Source organism: Lactuca sativa, chromosome 6, assembly GCF_002870075.4.
Source record: "Lactuca sativa cultivar Salinas chromosome 6, Lsat_Salinas_v11, whole genome shotgun sequence".
Classification (NCBI taxonomy): Eukaryota; Viridiplantae; Streptophyta; class Magnoliopsida; order Asterales; family Asteraceae; genus Lactuca; species Lactuca sativa.
In genome coordinates, this window is record NC_056628.2 from 80,567,046 (window position 1) to 80,588,538 (window position 21,493).

The window sequence follows — 21,493 nt, forward strand, 5'->3', positions numbered from 1 at the left end:
TCTTGCATGCATTTTGAGCTTACCTTGTGCATTTTTGGTGTTATTTGGTGGTGTTAAAGAAGAAGGAGTTTGGAGAAGAAGCAAGGACGTGAATATGGCTTATAGACCTAGAAGTTTGGTATCATTTCTGACCTATTTGAGGTATAAATCTTAAACCTTGACCATTGCATGCTTAGATCTAGTTTTGGGGTGTTTTATGTTATATTTTGGTCCTATAGTTGAGGTTCTTTGAGTTAAAAGAGTTTCAGTCCATATGAACTGCAACACCCATAAAATTCATGCCAAATTTAAACTTTTAAAAACATTTCAAATACCAAGAGTTGTTACAAATTTGTTTTCAAAATAGTTTCATATCAGAGTATCCCAAAAATTCAAATCAAAATATGAGGAAGTGTACGGTCACGCCTTTGCCCTCCCACGGTCATTAGAAGTACTTGAAACAAAATCAAGAACTGTAAGACCGAAGTTTAGTGAGTTTTCCTAAAATACCAATGCCATACAATCATAATCATATCATATAAACAAACAGAAAAGTCATGCACCTCGAGTCTACAATGTGACTGGTCCGCCCGTACCGGGCCTTCAGTCTACCTGGTCCACTCTCTGAGTCTACAGTATGATTGGACCTCCCGCACTGGGCCTTCAGTCTATCTGGCCCATTCTCCGAGCCTCGGCACGTCTGGACCGCCCTCACGGGGCCTTCAGCCTATCCGGACCGCTCGCCGGGGCTTCGACTTGACTATGTGCCCTCCTGGGCCTGCAGTCTATCCGGTCCGCTCTGGGTATGTTGGCCTACAGCACGAAGCAGGACCCGCCTCAACCCAACCCTATACCAATCAAACTAACAGATAATCATACCGATCTAACATATCACTAACGCAGCAACCATCCTATAACCAGGATACTGACCTAACCGGTCACTAACATAACATCATCCTATATACCAGGATACCGACCTAAACCAGGTCACTAACATAATACCATCCTAACTACCAGGATGCAGATCTAGCACATAAAGTCCTTATGTAAAGCCCATTATTAGCCTAATTTACCAAATTAGGCCCAACTCCCTAATTGGGCCTAATTCCAATTATCAAAATTTGGCCCAAAACATTAAATTCATAAAGTCAAACAAAGGCCCAAATCCAACTAGTCCATAAATAGCCCAAAACCCAAAGCCCAATTGTCAAAGGCCTAACAGAGGACGTACGTGGGGCGTACTCCTCTGGTACGTTGGGTGTACTCATCCTGATGTTGACCACCATCGGGATGGTTGACCTAGTACGCTAGGCGTACTGGATTTACGCTGGTCGTACGTAGTGGTTTGCCAAAATCTGAATAAGTGCTTAATGGCTTAAGCACTTAAGCCCAAACTTCAAATCCAGTGACCAAATGTGCCTAAGACCCATAAAGTCACGAACTTTATCACTTTGGACGTCCAGAAAGCTCTTAATACTTGGTCTTAATCCATTAATACCTTCCTACTCCATGCATGGGACATCTTAAGCCATTAGGACCTCATTTTTATCACTCAAAACCCCTTCAAGAGTCTAGAAGGACAACTCATTTCGTCCTAATCACATCATGCACCATCTTGGGACTTTTTGGGACAAGAAATGGTTCTTTAAAGCAAAATGGCAAGATCTATACATATATGCATAAAGTTTGAAGCTCTTTTACCTTTTGGAGCTTTTAGGGCACAAACCAACTTCATATCTACAAGCTTGATCTTCTTCTCCAACTCCTTGATGCAACACCTTCTTCTTAAAACACTCAAAAAACACTCAATAAGCTCAAACACTCAAGGAAATGGCTAGGGTTTGGGGAAAACGACTCTAAGCAGTGGAGGCTGTGGTAAGGGAGGGTTTTGTGCTCATAATGTTGCTTATATAGCCCCCAAACCCTAAATATTAGAGTTTCCTTCTGATATGAGTACGCCCAACATACTAGGGTGTGCCTAGTACGCTCAACATAACCTTATGTACGCGTGTGGTACTCCTCCTGGTCCTAAAATTTCAACTTAGCCCTTTGGCTTTTCATGGCTTTACCCTTCCATCTCCAGGGACTATAAATGACAAATATTAGGATGTTACATGAACTGTCCTTTTAGGCTCTTGAAAGTGTTAAGAGCCATAAAAATCGGACCTTGATGGTTTAGCCTCAACCATGCAAGTGCTAGGTACCAACTAAATGTGTTTATGGACTTAATTTATGTCTTAATCCCCATCCATGCATGCAAAAGCATAAAGTTTATGACTTTATGGCTTAGGACGTTCTTAGGGACCTGGATCTATGTTTTGGATGTTAGGACTTAATGGATTAAGTCACAAGAGGGTTATTAGTTTGGCTGGCTAGTATACTGGGCATACTCCCTGGTCCTCTGCGCGTATTGGGTCAACCACCCGAGTTAGGTCAAGACTATAGTACGCTGGACGTACATGCAGAGTCCGCTGCGCGTACGCATGCAGAGAGAAAAAAATGACAATTGGGACTTGATTTGTTGGCCCTTGGATTATTGGGCCCCAAGCCCACCTGTGGATGAAGACCTATGTTCCTAGGGTTATGATGTATGATATTTGGGCCTTATTGGTCCTTAGAATTTATTTGTTGGGCTTGGGCACTTTTGGGTTGTTCGAAATAGGGCCTTGGGAGGAAGAGCCCCAATAAGGCAAGAACTAGGGAATCTTTGCCTTAAGATATGAATTAGGGTTGGAGTCATAATTTGATAGATAATTAGAATTTTATGATATGCAATAGGGGGAGGATTTTGCGAGTAATTTGCCGAGTACGTTATTAAACCCACAATTTGAGGTGAGTATCCTTTCGTAGAATTTATAGGTCGAAGGCACCAAGACCGACCCACTAGTTATGATATGGAATGATGGTTGTCTTTGTGATAATTATTGGTTGTGTATGTATTATTTGATAATTATTTGAATTATGTGTGATAATATATAGTAGTGGTAGGGGTGAAATAGACCCAGTATCCGGTTGAAATAGACCGAAGGGGCAGGTCGAGCACCCAGATATGCTCGACATTATCTAGTTTAAATAGACCGAAGGGGCAGGTCGAGCACCCATATATGCTCGGTAGTATCCGGTTGAAATTGACCGAAAGGGGTAGGCTAGCACCCGTATATGGCTATATGCTTGGGAGTATGGTTATTTGGAATGTGGTATGGTGGGGGGAACTCAGTAAGCTTTGTGCTTACAATTTCAGTTTGTGTTTCAGGTACTTGTAGCTCGAAGGGAAAAGGGTCGGCATGATTGCATCGCATCACACTATGATTTTCCGCAGTAGAGATTTTGGGACTTATGCTCTGATAATACTTTTCTATGTCTGGCTTTGTTAAAATACTATAATCATCGTATGTACACATTGCTTTTGAAACTAATGATGTTTTGGGATATGGAACTAGTAACTTAAAAAAAAATTTGAGTTGTATTTTTGGGATTTTATAGTTAAATTGTCAATATCATATTATTCTGCACAAGCTGATTGTCAAAATGGGATCCTACAATTATTGTTTATCTCACTATGCCCAAAATGTCGAGATTAGACATCGTGGATTTCTTGAAATCACCAACATTAGTGGGAGTCATAACGGTTCTTTCAATGGTAATGATCTTCAATAAAGTTGTGAATGGGAATTGGAAATTCTTTTTCCTAACCTAGCTATTTAAAGACGTTAATAATTCGACTTTAGGATACATTCTTATGCTAGCAAGTGGGCCAAGTTCTTGGAAGATCCATAACTAAAGACTACCTCACAATGATGGATTAATATGTTACGGTGTACAATGCAACAAGTTGTGGAATATTATTGAGAATCTTATCAATTGCTAAAGATCCTAAATTCCATCTCAAGGCCATTAAAGATTTATTGTGAGAATTCTTCAACAGTTAGTTTCTTGAATAATGATAGTCCGAGTGGAGCGAGATTGAAATGTCAGTACAAAGTATATGCTCGTTTGAGAAAGAATGGACGAAAATGACATTTGTATCGAACATATTAATATTAACAATATGTTGAATAATCATCTCACTTAAGGTCTTCATGCCAACACTTTTCATTGACATATCATTAATATGAGCTTAATTCGAGACTCAATTTAAGTACTTCAATCATAGGGCCTTACTTGCTCATTGTTTCTTATTTGTGAAAATTCAGGTACTCAACGTAACACTCCTCCCTAAGTTTGTTTATCGAATCTTATTTGTGCATACTAACTTATCTCATGGACAAACATAAAACATTAAGTTAAGTGTCATTTTGCTTATTTTAATCCTAACACTCTGTAAGAAGTATCAAAGTATAATTGATGGGGGTTTCTGGTCAAAAGCAACTCATGATGCCGTATATTTTTACTTTCATGTCATTATAGAGTAATATGAAATTATGTGCCAAATTAAGCATTTAACTTATATAAATGATCTAAGACTAAGTGGAAGAATGTTGGAATATAATCCATGTTACATGTCCTTAGACCATTTATGTAATGTTTTGTTATTAAAGGTATACTTATAGTTTATATCCTAATGTTGCCATTATGATATATTTGGTCATTATACTTATGTAATGTTAACATATGATGGATGTGGTGACATAATCTGATTACATAAGGGACTAACAATTTCTCTGTGATACTTACACACTTTTAATTGTAATTTCACTCTTTGGTTCTCTCATGCTCAAGAACAAAGCACTACATAAGAAAATCAATTCCCAAGTATCCATCATATTTGTAAGTGTCCTTAGAGAATCGGTGGGATAAACATTATGGCATCAACATCTTCCACCATCACTCCAAATATGAGATTCACACCAAGTAATTATCATGTGTTCTTTTCAAGTTTGATATGAAATTTTATTGAATTGAATGAGAAATCGATCTAAGTGGCTTAATTTCTTAACTGTTTATAATGTTAAAAAAATCTATAAATGAATATAATAAACCTACATGTGACATTGTTGACATGACCATATCCCACTCTGATATCTTGAAGGCTTTGTTTAAAAATTAGATTGAGACTTCATACAGTAATTTATAGTAAAGTATTATTAGATAACTTTCTTACTATTAAATTTTAATGTTAAAGCTAATAACAAGAATCACGTAAATGCCCTACTTGAGACCTAAGCATCATATGGGTCTTCGTTCATCATAATAATTGAAACTGCTACAAATTAACGTTCCAAAAGAATATAAACAACCATCATAATAATATTTTCTAAACATTGATCGTCTATCCATTTGTTACACTTTCACAAAAAATATGGAAATTTATTTTGCTCTTCGATAATCTCCAATTTAGTCTCATTATTTTGGCCTAATTTATGAAAAGCCCCAAAATTTTATTTTACTTCGACTCATATACTCTCTCACAAAAAATATGGAAATTTCTTGGTTTTAAAAAAAATTTCGTTGTTCTAACCATTTGTTACACTTTCTGGACTATTTTCTATAATGTAAATGGAAAATGACATTATTATCTCTCATATAAACCAGGTCGATAGCAAGTTCATCATTGCATCACTTGGATAGTATAAATCACAATGTTATATATTGATATGCCATCTAAAACACAAATTCATTTTAAAAATTCACATGTCAAACCAAAAGTTATCATAGAAGCGAACCCATAGAAGAACAAACACCACATTTCTTATAGTCTTGGTGTTTTGGTGATCCAGAATTTAAATTTATTGACATGTGAAGTAATTCATCCATAGATGAATTGTTCACATATGCTTAAGATTTAAGGATAAAAACTCATGTTGTTCTCTATAATCCATACACTTTCACCTAACCTACTATTATATTGATTGATTTGTCATCACTCAATGGTTTCTTATATCAACATAACAATTGGTTTTCCTTTAACTTACTTTTAGGTAGATTGTAATAAAATGTTCAAAACATAATTTGAATATCTTATAATACTTGTACCATAAATTTGTGTGAGAAATGGATTATATGGATGATGATGTGTTCAAAATAATGTCACCGTCATTGTTTTGTAGCAAATAATTGGTTATAAAAGACTTTGCTCATTAGTTTTGTGGAGGTTAATGACATTTATTCATATTCATAATTTGAAACAAGAAAATTTTCAGATTTTTAGTGGAAGAGTAAAAGAGTTGATGAAAACAAATTGAAATTTGTTTATGAAATGTACAAAATAATAAAATTTTTCTAGAAGTAACCGGATAAAAAATAATTTATCGGTAAAAAAAATGGTAGATTTGATATTTTTATCATGTAATTAGTAATTTTTTCTTAACAAAATAAAACTGAAGATTTTTTTCATAAACTATATAAAAATATTAAGATTCTTCTAAATTTTTTTCAAATAAAGCTATATCATCAGCCAACGTGTAAAAGTATAATTTTGAGACCATAGGGGTCAAAGTTATCAAAATGAAACTAAAGGGGGCAGAGATGCCACTATGCGTTGAAAGGGGGCGTGGTGCTATTTGAATCACCACTTTCCTTTGGATCAAAACCTCTTTGCTTCAAAGCCCAAACCCTCGCTCTCTGTGGCCGCCGAAACTCCTCTCACTCCCTCTTCCTAGGGTTTCTCTCTATCCCCTTCAAAACCCCAAACTATTTCTGGGTTTTATACCCTGTTTTTGAAGATCTATCAGTCTATCATCTCCAATCATGGCCGCCGTTGCTCCTCCCGCAGATCGTATCCTCTGTTTACTATGATTTTTCCTTTACTGAATTGTTTTTGCTGTAGCTCGATTCGAATTGTTTTGTTTTTTTATAAATTTAAATATGGTTTCATAGATCTGAGTTCTATGTGATTGGTAACTATATTGGTTGTAAGTCACAGAAAACCGAATCAAAATTCCAAGATTCGTGCTTGATCTTTTCTGATTTGGGTAAAGGTATTCCATTTTTTTTTTATATTTCTATATCCCGCTCGACTAACTTTTTTCGTTTTGGCTCCGAAAGCTTCGTAGTATTAGATCCTCACGAACTATCGATTACTGTTTTGGTTCAAATGTTTATAGTGACCAATTTCTGTGAAACAATCGGATTTCCTTTACTTATTCTACTACAGAAGCTGCTGATTTGTTGAAGAATATGTCATTAGACTCTCAATCCAAGACCTTGGAGACTTCAGAGTCTGCTAAGAAGGTGAGGACTTTGTCTAAATTTGGTAATTCGAGATAATCTTCTTAATAATTCTACATGTTTCGTAACACTCGTTACCATTATCATAAACTTAATCATGTGGTTTGTTTACACCTTGCAGCCTTCTGTTGAAACCGGAAACAATGGCATCATTCAAAACCAACCTTTCGAAAGGTCTCTTACACCATTGATTCCAGATTTCATGGATCCAACAGTGGCTTACTATCCCAATGGCTACCCTTCTCCTGCTTATTACTATGGAGGTTATGAGGGCGCCACCAATGAATGGGACGACTATTCAAGATACGTAAACCCTGATGGAGTTGACATGTCTCATGGTGCTTATGGAGATAATGGATCACTCATGTATCCTGGTTATGGCTACACACCTTATGGTCCATATTCACCAGCTGGCTCACCAGTTCCAACCACCACCCATGATGGTCAAATCTATGGAGCTCAACATTACCAATACCCGACTCCATACTTCCAACCAATGGCTAACACCCCTTCTGTCCCTCTGAAAGTGGAGAATTCCAGATCTACCCCTGTGGACACCACCACCGGAAATCCCAATTCCATTATAAAGGGAACCACAAATTCTGCCCCTGTGAGACCACCGGTGTATCAGAATTCAGGTTTTAACCGTGGTGCACATAATTCGTTTCAAGATCCAAGATACGGGTTTGATGGGGTCCACTCTCCAATACCATGGTTAGACACCCCATTAAGAAACAATAACATCACTCCTCCTTTATTAAACACAAATGGGTTTTCTTCAAAGAATCAGAACGTTCGCCCTCATTCTCATCTCATGGTATGTAAAAAACTAAAAATCTAATCTTTCTTCATTACTTTTTCATATTCTTGATTCTTGATTATGAATTTTCAATTAAACGATTTGTTTGATTTGTAGAGTCCAAGACCAATGTCTGGCATAAATGCAGCAAATGCATACATGAATAGAATGTATCCAAACAAGTTATATAGTCAATATGGAAGCAACTATAATAGCTCTTATGGGAATGGCTGGATGACTGTTGATAACAAGTACAAGCCTAGAGGAAGAGGAGGAAACGGTTTCTTTGGTTACACCAATGAGAACATAGATGGTCTTAATGAGCTAAACAGGGGACCTAGAGCTAGAATAACAAGACCCCGAATCACCATATCTGTTAAAGGACAGAATGGTAATTTGACAAACATTGATGGTATCGATAAGGTGTGTGCAGCTCCAGATAAAGACCAATACAACCACGCAGATTTCCCTGAAACTTATGAAGATGCCAAGTTCTTTATTATCAAGTCTTATAGTGAAGATGATGTTCACAAGAGTATCAAGTATAACGTGTGGTCAAGTACACAAAATGGAAACAAGAAACTTGAAGCTGCATATCAGGAGGCTCAACAGAAGCCTGGAAGATGCCCTGTTTTTCTTTTCTTCTCGGTATGCTTAATTACGGTTTTACCCTTCTGTTTTTTTTAAATGTCTAGTGTTTGATCTTTGTGATTGGTTTTGTAGGTGAATACAAGTGGACAATTTGTGGGTGTTGCTGAAATGGTGGGGCCAGTTGATTTTAACAAAAGCTTGGAGTATTGGCAACAAGACAAATGGATTGGTTGTTTTCCTGTTAAGTGGCATATTGTGAAAGATGTGCCTAATACTTTATTGAAGCATATTATTCTTGAAAACAATGAGAATAAACCTGTTACAAATAGCAGAGACACCCAAGAGGTAGTTTTTTTTTTTTTTTTTTTGATTTTTGGTTATGAGTTTATAATCTTTGTTTTTAATTTTGTGTTTTGGTTATTGAAAGTTGGTTTTTTGTTTTTGTATTAGGTGAAGTTGGATCAGGGGTTACAAATGATTAAGATATTTAAAGAGCATTCAAGCAAGCAATGTATATTGGATGATTTTGAGTTTTATGAAGATAGACAGAAGAGGATTCAAGAAAAGAAAGCAAAACAACAGCAGTTTCAGAAACAAACATGGGAAGAAAAACTCACCACTGTTGAGAACAAGAAAGATGAGGTGGAAAACAATCATGAGGCTAAAACGACAGTGAATGGTGTCGTTGCAAATGGTTGCTAGATGATATGTTTTTAAGGATAAATGTATACAAAAGGAGGTTTGAGGTTTGAGGGGGAAGGAAGACATGTAAAATAGGAAGGTTTTAGGTTTCTAACAGGTTTTTCATGTCTTTTTTTTATATGCTCTTTTTTTGGTGTTATATTTTTAAGGTTTTTGTGTTTATTTGCTTTGATTAATGCGTAGTAGTTTTTCATAATGGCATAATCCTCCTCCCTTGTAAAATCAAGTCCAAGAATACATTTGTGTCCCATCTTTCTTTATTTTAGGTTATTTTCTATTATCCAATTTTTCTTCTATTTAACTTTAAGAAAATTATTTCTACAAAAATCATTCTATTTTGATAATTTTTACCCAAAAGCTGAGATTTAAAAAAAAAAGAGAAATTAACTATTCTCCTACCAATGAAATGATACATTGTAATATTTGATAATCGATTAATGAGATTTAATGATATTTTAGAATATTAATATTTAAATGGGTAGGAGGATTAATAGGTAGGAGGATTAATTTTAATTTCTCAAAAAAATAAAAACACTATAAAACTTAAGATTTAGAAAAACCATTATAGTTAAAATTACAAAAACATATTTAACAAGAAAAAAATCTCCAAATATGTTTTGCAATTCAGAAAAACTCGTCGTATGGTTTTATTTAGGGAATCTGGTCTCTATGATTGATACGACAATAATGAGTCCATTAAACGAGAGGTACTAACTAACTTTTCTATAAAACTCATGTTATTGTTTTCAAGCTAAACAAAACCACCCTCAAAATTGTCTAAAATCCCTACTTAAAAAGCCACAAAATTCAAAATTCTTCTGGGTGATATATTTGTTCAATCGACGAATAAATTGGCATAAAAGCCAAACACAAATTGAATTCTCTCACTCCCATACACTACTGTTGATTCTTTCTAAACTCTGTTAGCACTGGATATATATTTTCAAAGGCAGTGTATGTCTCTTCTCTAACCTACAATAAAACACCATAAAAAAAGTTATAAAAATAAAATAAAAAATATATATATGTATGTATAAACTATTAAAATCTCACACCTTAGCTCCAGTAAGAACAATTTTCCCAGAAACAAAAATGAGCAACACGATTTTAGGTTGCTTCATACGGTAAATCAATCCAGGAAACAGTTCCGGCTCATACTGCAAAAAAATAAAAAAATAAAAAATAAAAAATAATTATTTAAAATAAGTTGAGTTTGATTAGAGAAACAAATAAAAAAGAAACTTACACTTGAGAAAGCACCATGAGAGTATGCAAGTCCTTCAAGTCTAATTGGAAATTTCACATCACATGATCCAACTATATTCTGGATCTTGAAATCCTAAAAAATTAAACAAAATATTTCATTAATTTTTTTTTGAATAATATGAAATATATGAGATTGTTTAAGTTTTACCTTAAATTTTGCTGGGAAACCAAGCTTTTGTATAATTCGGGCATACTGGACAAGAATCAAGTCTTTAAGCATACAATAAAAGAGAAAAAAAAACGAAAATAGTAACACTATATGATTGATTTAGCCTTTATCTCCAAAAAATGATTTTTTTATAAAAAGATCATAGTAATAATCCTCATGTACCTTTCTTGCTGCTAATTTTGATTGCTGTTCACTCTTAGCTCCTGTACAAACCTGAAGAAACAAAGTACGATATCCATATGAATATGAAGAAAAACAGCCAAAATAAAAGGGAAATAACAAGATACTAATTAGATACAAGAATATTTGCTTGATAATAAAATATAAATTTAGAATAAAAAGTTACCATTTTCCCAGAAGCAAAGATTAATGCTGTAGTTTTGGGTTCTCTTATCCTCATAATAACAGCAGCAAAACGCTGGATGGAGTACATACACAAACAACAATAAGTGAATGTTTTTAACTGGAGGAAAAAGGGTATCAGATTTTTATGATTATTTCTTCACCTGTGATTAAAACATTCATAAGTAATTTCTACAGAAAGGAGCAATATTTGATTTCAACATTAACAAATACTACATACCTTAGGGTTGTATTCTGCATTTCGAGCTTGTAATGCTATAGCTTTCAAATCCAACTTGCAGTCAAGATTGACAGTAGACACTATGTTTCTACAAATATATATAAAAAAACATTGTAAAAATAACGAAAGGATGTTGCTATTCTCAATGCTCTTAAGAAAAAGGGGGGTTACACAAGTCCATTAGTAGATACAAAATCAAGACGTATAATGAGTGGATATAAAAAGCATTGTAAAATGCATACTAAGACCACTTTTTTATGATTTTGTTTAACTTGATGTGTCTATATTGGTATAGACTATCAGAAACATGACTGATGCTACTTGTTCTCACCAAAGAAGAATCAATTAAGAACTTACTGAAGAGTAGGGACAATTCCAGATGGGTGTCTGATGAGATCAACCGGTTGGCTCCCTTCAAGCGCTTGATCCGCCATCAAACCCTCCTCCTTATCCCTTCTCTAACTCTACAGTTCAATCAACACCTTCAGCGAATGAACCTTTTCCCAATCAAATTAGTCCTACAAAAAGAATCATCGCCATAAACCAACTTTCCCAAACCCGTATTCGAAGATATTTTAGTTTCACAATTCACTAATTCTTTGATTGACAGATGCTACTAATGTAAAATTAAATCTACAACATACAGACTATTAATAATCTCCCAATTACAGACCAGAAAGTAGTGATTCTTTAACTATCCGGCCACCCTCTTCGAATGTGGGATCTTAGATTAGGGTTTCTGGAAATTCCGAGATGGGTTCAAAATTAAAATCAATGGGAAACGCAGGAGACTGAGAATTGACGAACGTTGCAGATGATTTGATGTAAGGCGGGTAGGAATTTGAAGGAGTAGATGTTTATATAGGTAAGGGAGATTCGAAGGGGGATATATAGAGGAAGGGGGATGAGAAGCACTGAACGAATGAACGATATGGGAAGCAAGGGTTGGGTCTATGGGCGGCTTTGGATGTCTTTTATATCATGCCATAAATACCCCTGTTTAGTCAACGCGTTCGTGGGTATTAAATTGTTAATTGTATATAGTAAATAGTAGAGAAATTGATTTATTAAGGTATTTAATTTAATTTTTTGATTTGTATATATCTGGATATTTTTTTTTATATATCTAGGTATCAATCTTTGGAGTTTTGTTTAACAGGTTACCAAACTTCTTTTTTGGCTTTATAGAAAATAAAGTGGGTTATGACATGAGCTTTTAGTCTCATTAACCTCTAACGATCGATACACCATATATTCTCAATAAAACACATGTCAAAAGGATTTGCTCTTTTTTGTTCTTAACAATCGTCTAAACCCACCAACAGTACATATTTCCTTTTATTTTTTGCTTGAATTACAGTCACAGATTCCCTGCAGCTTTAAGATAATAGAACTTCCACCCCCTTATAAACCGAACATCAATCATTTGTAAGAATTAAGAGCAAGGAAAAATTTGTTGTTGCCTTCTCTCTCATGAATATATTATTTTTCTTTGTTTTTTGGTTGGGGTTAAACGGATGAACATGGACCATGGTGTAGGTAATAAGTGCTCTATTAGCTAGCGTGTGAGTGTGATGCAACAGAAAATGAACCACAAACAATCTCATCCCATCTCTTTCCTTTTGTTATGTAAAATACAAAAAATAAAAGTAGCTTTTATCTACATCAATAGCATTGCTCTTGTCTTATATATATACGAGACACGAGCAATGCTATCGATGTAAATAAAAGCTACTTTTATTTTTTGTATTTTAAATTGCTATAATACATGGATCAAACTTCATTGAAGATGGTGTTCTTCATGTTATTGGTCTCAATTTTTGATACTTTTAGTCTCTAGTACATTTAAAATTTTACATTTAATATCTTAAACAAAATTTTTTTTATAAAAAGATGATGTTTTTTTTTCCATGTCAAATCTAGAGATTTTTTTTACTAAAGTAGCGTATTTTAAAAAGGTATTTACCAAAATGGTGTGGTTTTAAAAATATTTACCATTTAGGTTAAATTTTATACTAAATCTAAATTAGAAGATAAAATAAAAAAGAAAAAAATTGACTTGTCAGCGTAATTAACTTTTCAGTTTGTTTACATCTTGATAGCTATTTTTTGTACATATCTAGGTAACAAATTTTTTGGAAGTATTCATATATGACCATTATAACTGGATGTAACCTGCTACAGCAGGTCATAATTATCATATATGAACATTTCCAAAAAGTTCGTTACCTAGATGTTTACAAAAAAAAAAAAAATAGTTACCAGGATGTGAACAAACCGAATTTATTTTTTGGCTTTATATAAAATAAAGTGGGTTATGACATGATCTTTAAGTCTCTTTAACCTCTAACGACTGATACACCATGTATTCTCAATGAAACACATGTCAAAATGATTTGTCCCTTTTTCGTTCTTAACAATCAATCTAGACCCACCAAAATCACATTATGTATTTCCTTTTATTTTTTGCTTGAATCACAGTCACATATTCCTGCAGCTTCAAGATAATAGAACTCCCACCCCCTTATAAACTAAACATCAATCATTTGTAAGAATTAAGAGCAAGGGAAAAACTTGTTGTTGCCTTCTCCTCTCTCATGAAAAAATTATTTTTCTTGATTTTTAGGTTGAGGTTAAATGGATGAACATAAACCATGGTGTAGGTAATAAGTTCCCTATTAGCTAGCATATGAGTGTGATGCAACACAAAATGAACCACAAACAATCCCATCCCACCTCTTCCTTTTGTTATGTAAAATCGATGTTTGGGTGTTGGTATGTGTTGATTTGTATGGTGGAGGTATAAGGTCGGTGTTGTCCAAAGTGAGATGACATAAGGGTAATCAGTTTACCCCTGCGTTTTGTCCAAACTAACCATTTAGACCCGATAAAACTCACCTTATGCCCCCATAAAACCAAAAAATAAGTTCAGAGACCTTTTAAACCAAAACCCAAAAGTTCGATGAGCTACAATGTCATTTACCCTAATCTTAATCAATTTTTTTGTGCATTATAAGTGTATAAACATTTAAATGACCTTTTAAATAATGGATGTATGGGGATTTTAACCGGTTAGAAGGTAAACTGAATGACTTTGCATAGATGACATGGACTCCTTTTATCCACGTAGACATTAGTTGTGTCCGTGTTAGCAAGCTTCTTAAATAAGGTAAACAAGATATGTTTTTTTTTATTATTATATAAACCTTTCCACTTCCATATGTGTCCTTAATTTATTGTTCAACCTTTCTACTTCCATTAACAATATTTGGTTTTCTTTCTCACATCAAGTCGACAAATACACATGTCTTCTCATTCTCTCCTACTGATCAAATATTCCATAGTTCAAAGCTCTCAAAGATTTGAATAAGATTCAATGGTCACATTTCCCATCCTTCAACATTCTTCAAATTCAAAAGCACATTTTGAGTTGTTATGTAAATCTTTTCAGCTTAATATTGTTCTTTGTGTTGATTATGTACATTGTGTTATTTGTTGTAGATTTAGAGCAACATATTCAGATAAGACCATAATTATACTATGTGGTAGATCTTAGAACAAGATGACAGATTGTAAATGTGGAAGAAAATGTTTGAACAATTATGTAAATAAAACTTATAAGCTCTTTGATTGATCACAAGTAATAGAGTACAAAGAAAGGTCCAATATTCAAAGAGAATATGAGCACAAACAATTTGAAAGTTACTCTAATATAATGACATGCACATATATACATACAAAATGTAACATCCATAAATTTTACGCCAAATTTAAACTTTGAAATCATAAATAAAAATCAAATATCATTGTTTACAAAATGTGTTTTCAAATCAATATTCATCAGAGTGTCCCAAAATCACAACATAAGGATGAGGAGCGGCGCGGTCATGCCTTCGCCTTGCCATGATCTTCTGAAGTACCTAAAACAAATAACTGAAAAATGTAAGCCCGAGGGCTTAGTGAGCTACCTCCAAAATACCAATACCACACTGAGAATGCCATATCAGTAACAATCAATCAATCAACATGCATACTGGGCCATTGGCCTGACTGGACCGCCCTACTGGGCCTACAGTCTATCTGAATCTATCCCGAGCCTTTGGCATGACAGGTCCGCCACGTGGGCCTGTAGTCTCCCCAAACCGCTCATAGGGTATGATGGCCTTCAGCACAAAGCAGGTCCACCTCAACCTAACCACAAGCAAATAACCATGTGCGCATACTATCATATACTGGCATATACAAACATCAAACCTATCTATCTCACTGATCATCAATCATAGAATTCTCTCGTAACTAGAGTACCGACCTACCAATCCTTACGGATCATAAAAGCATAACATACTGTCTACCCTGATTCCGATCTAACAGATCATAACCACATGTAGCATATCATAACAATAACACTAAAGGGCTGACCTTGGTGCTGTAGACCCCATCGATATAGTGAGGATAACTCACCTTGCAGATGTCGACTCGGAAGATAAACTCAAACTCTCGGATCACTTGACACAGGCTCCACCACCTATTGTAACACCCAAAATCAGAAAGACTGAGAAAGGAAAGGAAAACCCTAAGTAAGTGGTCAACTCGTCGAGTCTATAGGTGAACTCGACGAGTCAGAGCGGGATCTGGGTTATGGAATAAGTGACTGACTCGACGAGTCGGCAAGTGGACTCGGCGAGTCTGGTCTGAGCGAGGAAAGCCCTAATCCGAGGGTTTGCACCCTATTTAAAGGACCTTATGTCCTCTCCTTAGCCCCCCTTGTTATCCAGAAGCTTTTATACACGATTCCAAACCCTAAGTTGAGTGAGAGAAGGAAGAAAGTGAGTTTGGGGCTTTTGCAAAAGGAAGATTTGGAGGATTTGACCAATAAGGAGCTGGAGGATCCAACCCTTTTGTTGTGAGCATCAGTTTGAAGGTAACAATCTGTCACCTTGCCTTTGTTGCTTCTAGATCTTCTCATGGATGATGTTTTGGGGCCATTTTGATATGATAAGGAGCCTTTTCGAGCTAGAAGTCCAGATCTGAGGTTGCTACTTCAGATCTAGGTGTGTCTTGGCCCAGAGACCCATAAAGTATCACTTTTTGGTGTGTTGGTAAAACATGTTTGCCCCAAACCCTAGCCCTAGAGTGTTTTAAGCCTATAGCTCCTTGGTTTCATGTAAAGTTTGCAACTTTACATGAGGAATAGACTTTGGAAGAGTGGATCTACAAGATGGAGCCCCTGCATGGCTCGAAAAGCCACTGTATGGATTAAGAACTGAAGCTACTCGGTGAGTCATGGACTCGGTGAGTTGGATGAAGATAGGAAGGAACTCGACGAGTTGGAAGAACAACTCGGCGAGTCTGTTGAAGATTGCCTTGGACTTGACGAGTCTGTTCTTGGACTCGACGAGTTGGATCGCAAAACCTCAACCTTTTCTGGTTAAGACTTAGATCGGTGAACTGAGTGGTGACTCAGTGAGTTGGACAGGATGGGACTAAGAGATCGTTGAACTCGACGAGTCGGCGGAGTGAGTCGGCGAGTTGAGGCGTATTGTGACAGTTTCTGAGTATAAGGACTCGACTAGTCAATGGGTTGACTTGGCGAGTAGAGTCAGTTAGGAAGGTTGACTTTTACTAGGACTTTGACTTTGTCAAGAGTGGACTTAGTTGGCTTCTAGAGTTCAGTTTGGATCTAAGTGATATATATTGATATTGGTAGCTCGGGGAGCTAGTGGAGCAGCGGTTCAGAGAATTGTCGGATAGCAGCCAGAGGGTTACCAACAAAGTTCAGCAGTGCAGGTGAGTTTCCCTTTGTGTGAATGGGTCTACGACCACAATGCCGACCCATGTAGTTATGAGTAGGAAGATCCGGGGGTTAGCCCTAACAACTGTTAGCTATTATGATATTCAGGACCAAGGTCCAATGTCGGGCGGGTGCCCAAGGAGTGGTTTGCATGATATAGTATACTTGTTGTTTGTGTGATGCATGTATGTGCCTGGTAGGGAGGTGAGTGTGGGCGAGGTACCATATCTCACCAACAATAGAGTATGGATGGTGTTCCATATCTCATTAGTAGCAGAGCAAGGGCGAGGCCCGAGATAGGTATGGAGTGAGTGTGGGCGGGGGGCTTGTATCTCACTTACAGTAGGAGCTTGGACGGGGTTCCATGACTCACTAGTAACAGGATAAGGGCGAGGACCAAGACAGGCGAGGCCTTAGGACAGGAATACAATAGGGTATGTTCAGTTATGTGTTATATGTTATTTTGTATTATGTGGTTAGCGGGCGGGGCCTAAAAGAAATAGATCTGTATCTGAGCGGGGCTCGAAGCCAGGCGGGGCCTGGAGCGGCAGGGCCATTGTAATGGGCGAGGCCCGAGGGTAGGGGACGAGCCCCGAAATAGCGGGCGTGGCCCAGTATGTGCTATATGTGTTTGTGCAGGGAATGTGGTAGGTTGGGGAACTCACTAAGCTTCGTGCTTACGGTTTTCAGTTTTGATTTCAGGTACTTCCGGTAGCGGAGGGAAGAGCTCGGGGTGATCGCATGGCACACACCATTAATTAGACAGCCTGGGATGTTTTACTCTGATAATGAGAATATGTTTTGAATTAATACTATGAATGTATGTTATGAATGATGACATGGCTTTTATAAATATGGTTTTAGTAATGTTTAAAGAAAAGTTTCAGTCGTGATTTTTGGGACGTATCAAGTTGGTATCAGAGCCTTGGTTTGAGGGATTCAGACATACTCTCGGTCCCACTACAACGACCCCGCCTCTCTAGGCCCCTCCTGGCTTCGAGCCCCGCTCGAATACAAATCTATTTCTTTTAGGCCCCGCCCGCTAAGCACATAATAAAAAATAGCATATAACACATAACTGAACATACCCTACTGAATTCCTGTCCTAAGGCCTCGCCTCTCTTGGGCCTCGCCCCTATCCTGTTACTAGTGAGTCATGGAACCCCGTCCAAACTCCTACTGTAAGTAAGATACGCCCCCCCCCCCCCCCCCCCCCCGCCCACACTCACTCCATACCTATCTCGGGCCTCGCCCCTGCTCTGCTACTAATGAGATATGGAACACCATCCATACTCTATTGTTGGTGAGATACGGGACCTATACCACACTCACCTCCCTACCAGGCACATACATACATCACACAGACAACAAGTATACTCTATCAAGAAAACCACTCCTTGGGCACCCGCTCGACATTGGACCTTGGTCCTGAATATCATAATAGCAAACAGTGCCTAGGGCTAACCCCCGGGTCTTCCTACTCATAACTACATGGGCCGACATTGTGGCCGTAGACCCATTCACACAAAGGGAAACTCACATGCACTGCTGAACTTTGCTGGTAACCCACTGGTTGTTGTCCGACAATTCTCTGAACCGCTGCTCCACTAGCTCCCCGAGCTACCAATATCAATATATATCACTTAGATCCAAACTGAACTCTAGAAGCCAACTAAGTCCACTCTTGACAAAGTCAAAGTCCTGGTCAAAGTCTACCTTCCTGACTGACTCTACTTGCCGAGTCAACCCATTGACTCGTCGAGTCCTTATACTCAGAAACTCTCACAATACGCCTCAACTCGTCGAGTCACTCCGCCGACTCGTCGAGTTCAACGATCTCTGAGTCCCATCCTGTCCAACTCACTGAGTCACCACTCAACTTACCGATCTAAGTCTTAACCAGAAAAGGTTGAGGTTCTGCGATCCAACTCTTCGAGTCCAAGAACAAAATTGCCGAGTCCATGGCAATCTTCAACACACTCGCCGATTTGTTCTTCCAACTCGTCGAGTTCCTGCCTATCTTCATCCAACTCGTCGAGTCCACCCATGTGACTTGCCGAGTAGCTTCAGTTCTTAATCCATGTAGTGGATTTTCGAGCCATGCAGGGGCTTCATCTTGTAGATCCACTCTTCCATAGTCTATTCCTCACGTAAAGTTGAAACTTTACGTGAAACCAAGGAGCTATAGGCTTAAAACATTCTAGGGCTAGGGTTTGGGGCAAACATGCAATACCAACACACCAAGAACTGATACTTTATGGGTCTCTGGGCCAAGACACACCTAGATCTGAAGTGGCAACCTCAGATCTGGACTTCTAGCTCGAAAAGGCTCCTTATCATATCAAAATGGCCCCAAAACATCATCCATGAGAAGATCTAAAAGCAACAAAGGCAAGGTGACAGATTGTTACCTTCAAACTGATGCTCACAACAAAAGGGTTGGATCCTCCAGCTCCTTAGTGGTCAAATCCTCCAAATCTTCCTCTTGCAAAAGCCCCAAACTCACTATCTTCCTTCTCTCACTCAATTTAGGGTTTGGAATCGTGTATAACTGCTTCTGGCCAACAAGGGGGACTAAGGAGAGGACATAAGGTCCTTTAAATAGGGTGCAAACCCTCAGATTAGGGATTTCCTTGCTCTGACCAGACTCACCGAGTCCACTTACCGACTCGCCGAGTCGGTCACTTATTCCATAACCCGGATCTCGCTCCGACTCGTCGAGTTCACCTATGGACTCGACGAGTTGACCCCTTACTTAGGGTTTTCCTTTCCTTTCTTAGTCTTTCTGATTTTAGGTGTTACACCTATGATCATAGTACAATATATTCATAAGTCCTTAACCTTATAAGGTACTCCATAACCCACTAGTCAACCCCTGGTCAAAGTCAAAGTCCTCAGTCAAGGTCAACAGTCCATGTTGACCCCCAACTCGCCGAGTACCCTCGGCTACTCGCAGAGTTCCTTGAAGCACATTCCAACTCGCCGAGTCATCGGGGTGACTCGTCGAGTTCCTTTGATTCTTGACCAAAGTTTTAAGGCCATCTTTTGAGTTGCCTCCTTGCAACTCGACGGATACACACACATACATATCCTAGGGAAAACTCATCCGACTCGCCGAGTTGTTCTTCAACTCGTCGAGTCTTATGGTAATCTTCATCGGACTCGTCGAGTTCACGACCATCTTCATGTGACTCGCCGAGTCCATTCAATCCTTTTCCCATACATACTTGATTTGAGCCATGCAGCGACTCGAAATCACATATCCAAGCTTCTAGGGCATGCTTATCACGTAAAGTTGCAAACTTTACATGCATGCATGGCTATAAAGGCTCTAAATGCCCATTTTAAGTTCTTAATGGAGCTTCATGCTCAAGAGGGACCTCAATCATGACCAAAACTGTAACTTTATGCTTCTAGAATCCAAGGAGGGTCCAGATTTGAAGTTAACACCTCAGATCTAGCCCCTTCTTCATCTTTCCAACTTAATATCTCACAAAAACCCTAAAACTCAACCAATAGAAGAGATTACAAGGAAAAAGGCGATTTGGTTACCTCTAGAAGATGATAACTGAGATAAGTATTGATTACCCCACTATACTTGCTCCAATATCCTTCTCCTCCAAGCCTCTCCCTCCAAAGATCCTCTTTTCAAGCTTTAAACACACAATGGGCACACACACACACATATTAGGGTTTTAAGGAGCTCTCAAAGATTGTAAAGAGGCCAAGGAGGGTGAGGCTCCTTTAAATAGAGTTGCAAACCTTGGGATTTAGGGTTTCATCTGCCAGCTCCTACTCGCCGAGTCCCACTATGGACTCGTCAAGTAGGTCACTTAACTCGCGAACCCACCCCGCTGCTACTCGACGAGTAGGGCAACCAACTCGTCGAGCAGGGCCTAACCCAAAAAATCTTATTTAAACAATACCTGAGAATCGGTGCATTACAACTCTCCCCCACTTGAACTAGACTTCGCCCTTGAAGTCCGTTGAAAAGAACAATGCCGGGTAATGCTCGCACATCTCCGCCTCCGGCTCCCATGTTCACTCATATCCCTTCCGATGTTCCCACTGTACCTTTACTAAAGATATTTCCTTGTTTCGTAGAATCTTCTTCTTCCTTTCCAAAATAGCCACAGGCCTCTCCACATAGTTCAGGCGCTCATCGACCAGAATATCATCCAACGATACCACTGCCTCATGGTCTATAATGCATTTTCGCAATTACGAAGCATGAAATGTGTTGTGGATCCGGCTAAGCTCCTCCGGAAGTTCTAGTCTATAAGCCACCATGCCAACCCTGGCAACAATCCGGAACGGACCAATGAAACGGGGACCCAATTTTCCCCTCTTTCCGAAGCGGATCACACCCTTCCAGGGTGAGACCTTCAGGAGAACCATGTCACCCACCTGAAATTCCAGCTCAGATCGGCGTCGGTCGGCCTAACT

The 21,493-nt window shown here is 37.9% G+C and overlaps 2 protein-coding genes across 2 annotated transcripts; one reads left to right on the top strand and one right to left on the bottom strand.

Annotated features, from left to right (window-relative positions):
* The first annotated feature begins 6,500 nt into the window (after nucleotides 1-6,500).
* Nucleotides 6,501-9,518, top strand: LOC111889986 (YTH domain-containing protein ECT2). Its single transcript, XM_023886137.3, has 6 exons — nucleotides 6,501-6,694; nucleotides 7,073-7,149; nucleotides 7,268-7,963; nucleotides 8,063-8,593; nucleotides 8,669-8,881; nucleotides 8,987-9,518. The coding sequence occupies exons 1-6, from the start codon at nucleotides 6,667-6,669 to the stop codon at nucleotides 9,236-9,238; spliced, it is 1,797 nt and encodes a 598-aa protein (XP_023741905.1). The 5' UTR covers nucleotides 6,501-6,666; the 3' UTR covers nucleotides 9,239-9,518.
* Nucleotides 9,519-9,941: 423 nt separating this feature from the next.
* Nucleotides 9,942-12,211, bottom strand: LOC111889979 (TATA-box-binding protein). The gene is made up of 9 exons (XM_023886131.3): nucleotides 11,930-12,211; nucleotides 11,614-11,774; nucleotides 11,257-11,344; nucleotides 11,020-11,091; nucleotides 10,836-10,886; nucleotides 10,653-10,697; nucleotides 10,485-10,577; nucleotides 10,294-10,395; nucleotides 9,942-10,210 (listed from the first exon to the last, which is right to left on the bottom strand). The coding sequence occupies exons 2-9, from the start codon at nucleotides 11,688-11,690 to the stop codon at nucleotides 10,136-10,138; spliced, it is 603 nt and encodes a 200-aa protein (XP_023741899.1). The 5' UTR covers nucleotides 11,691-11,774; nucleotides 11,930-12,211; the 3' UTR covers nucleotides 9,942-10,135.
* Nucleotides 12,212-21,493: the final 9,282 nt, after the last annotated feature.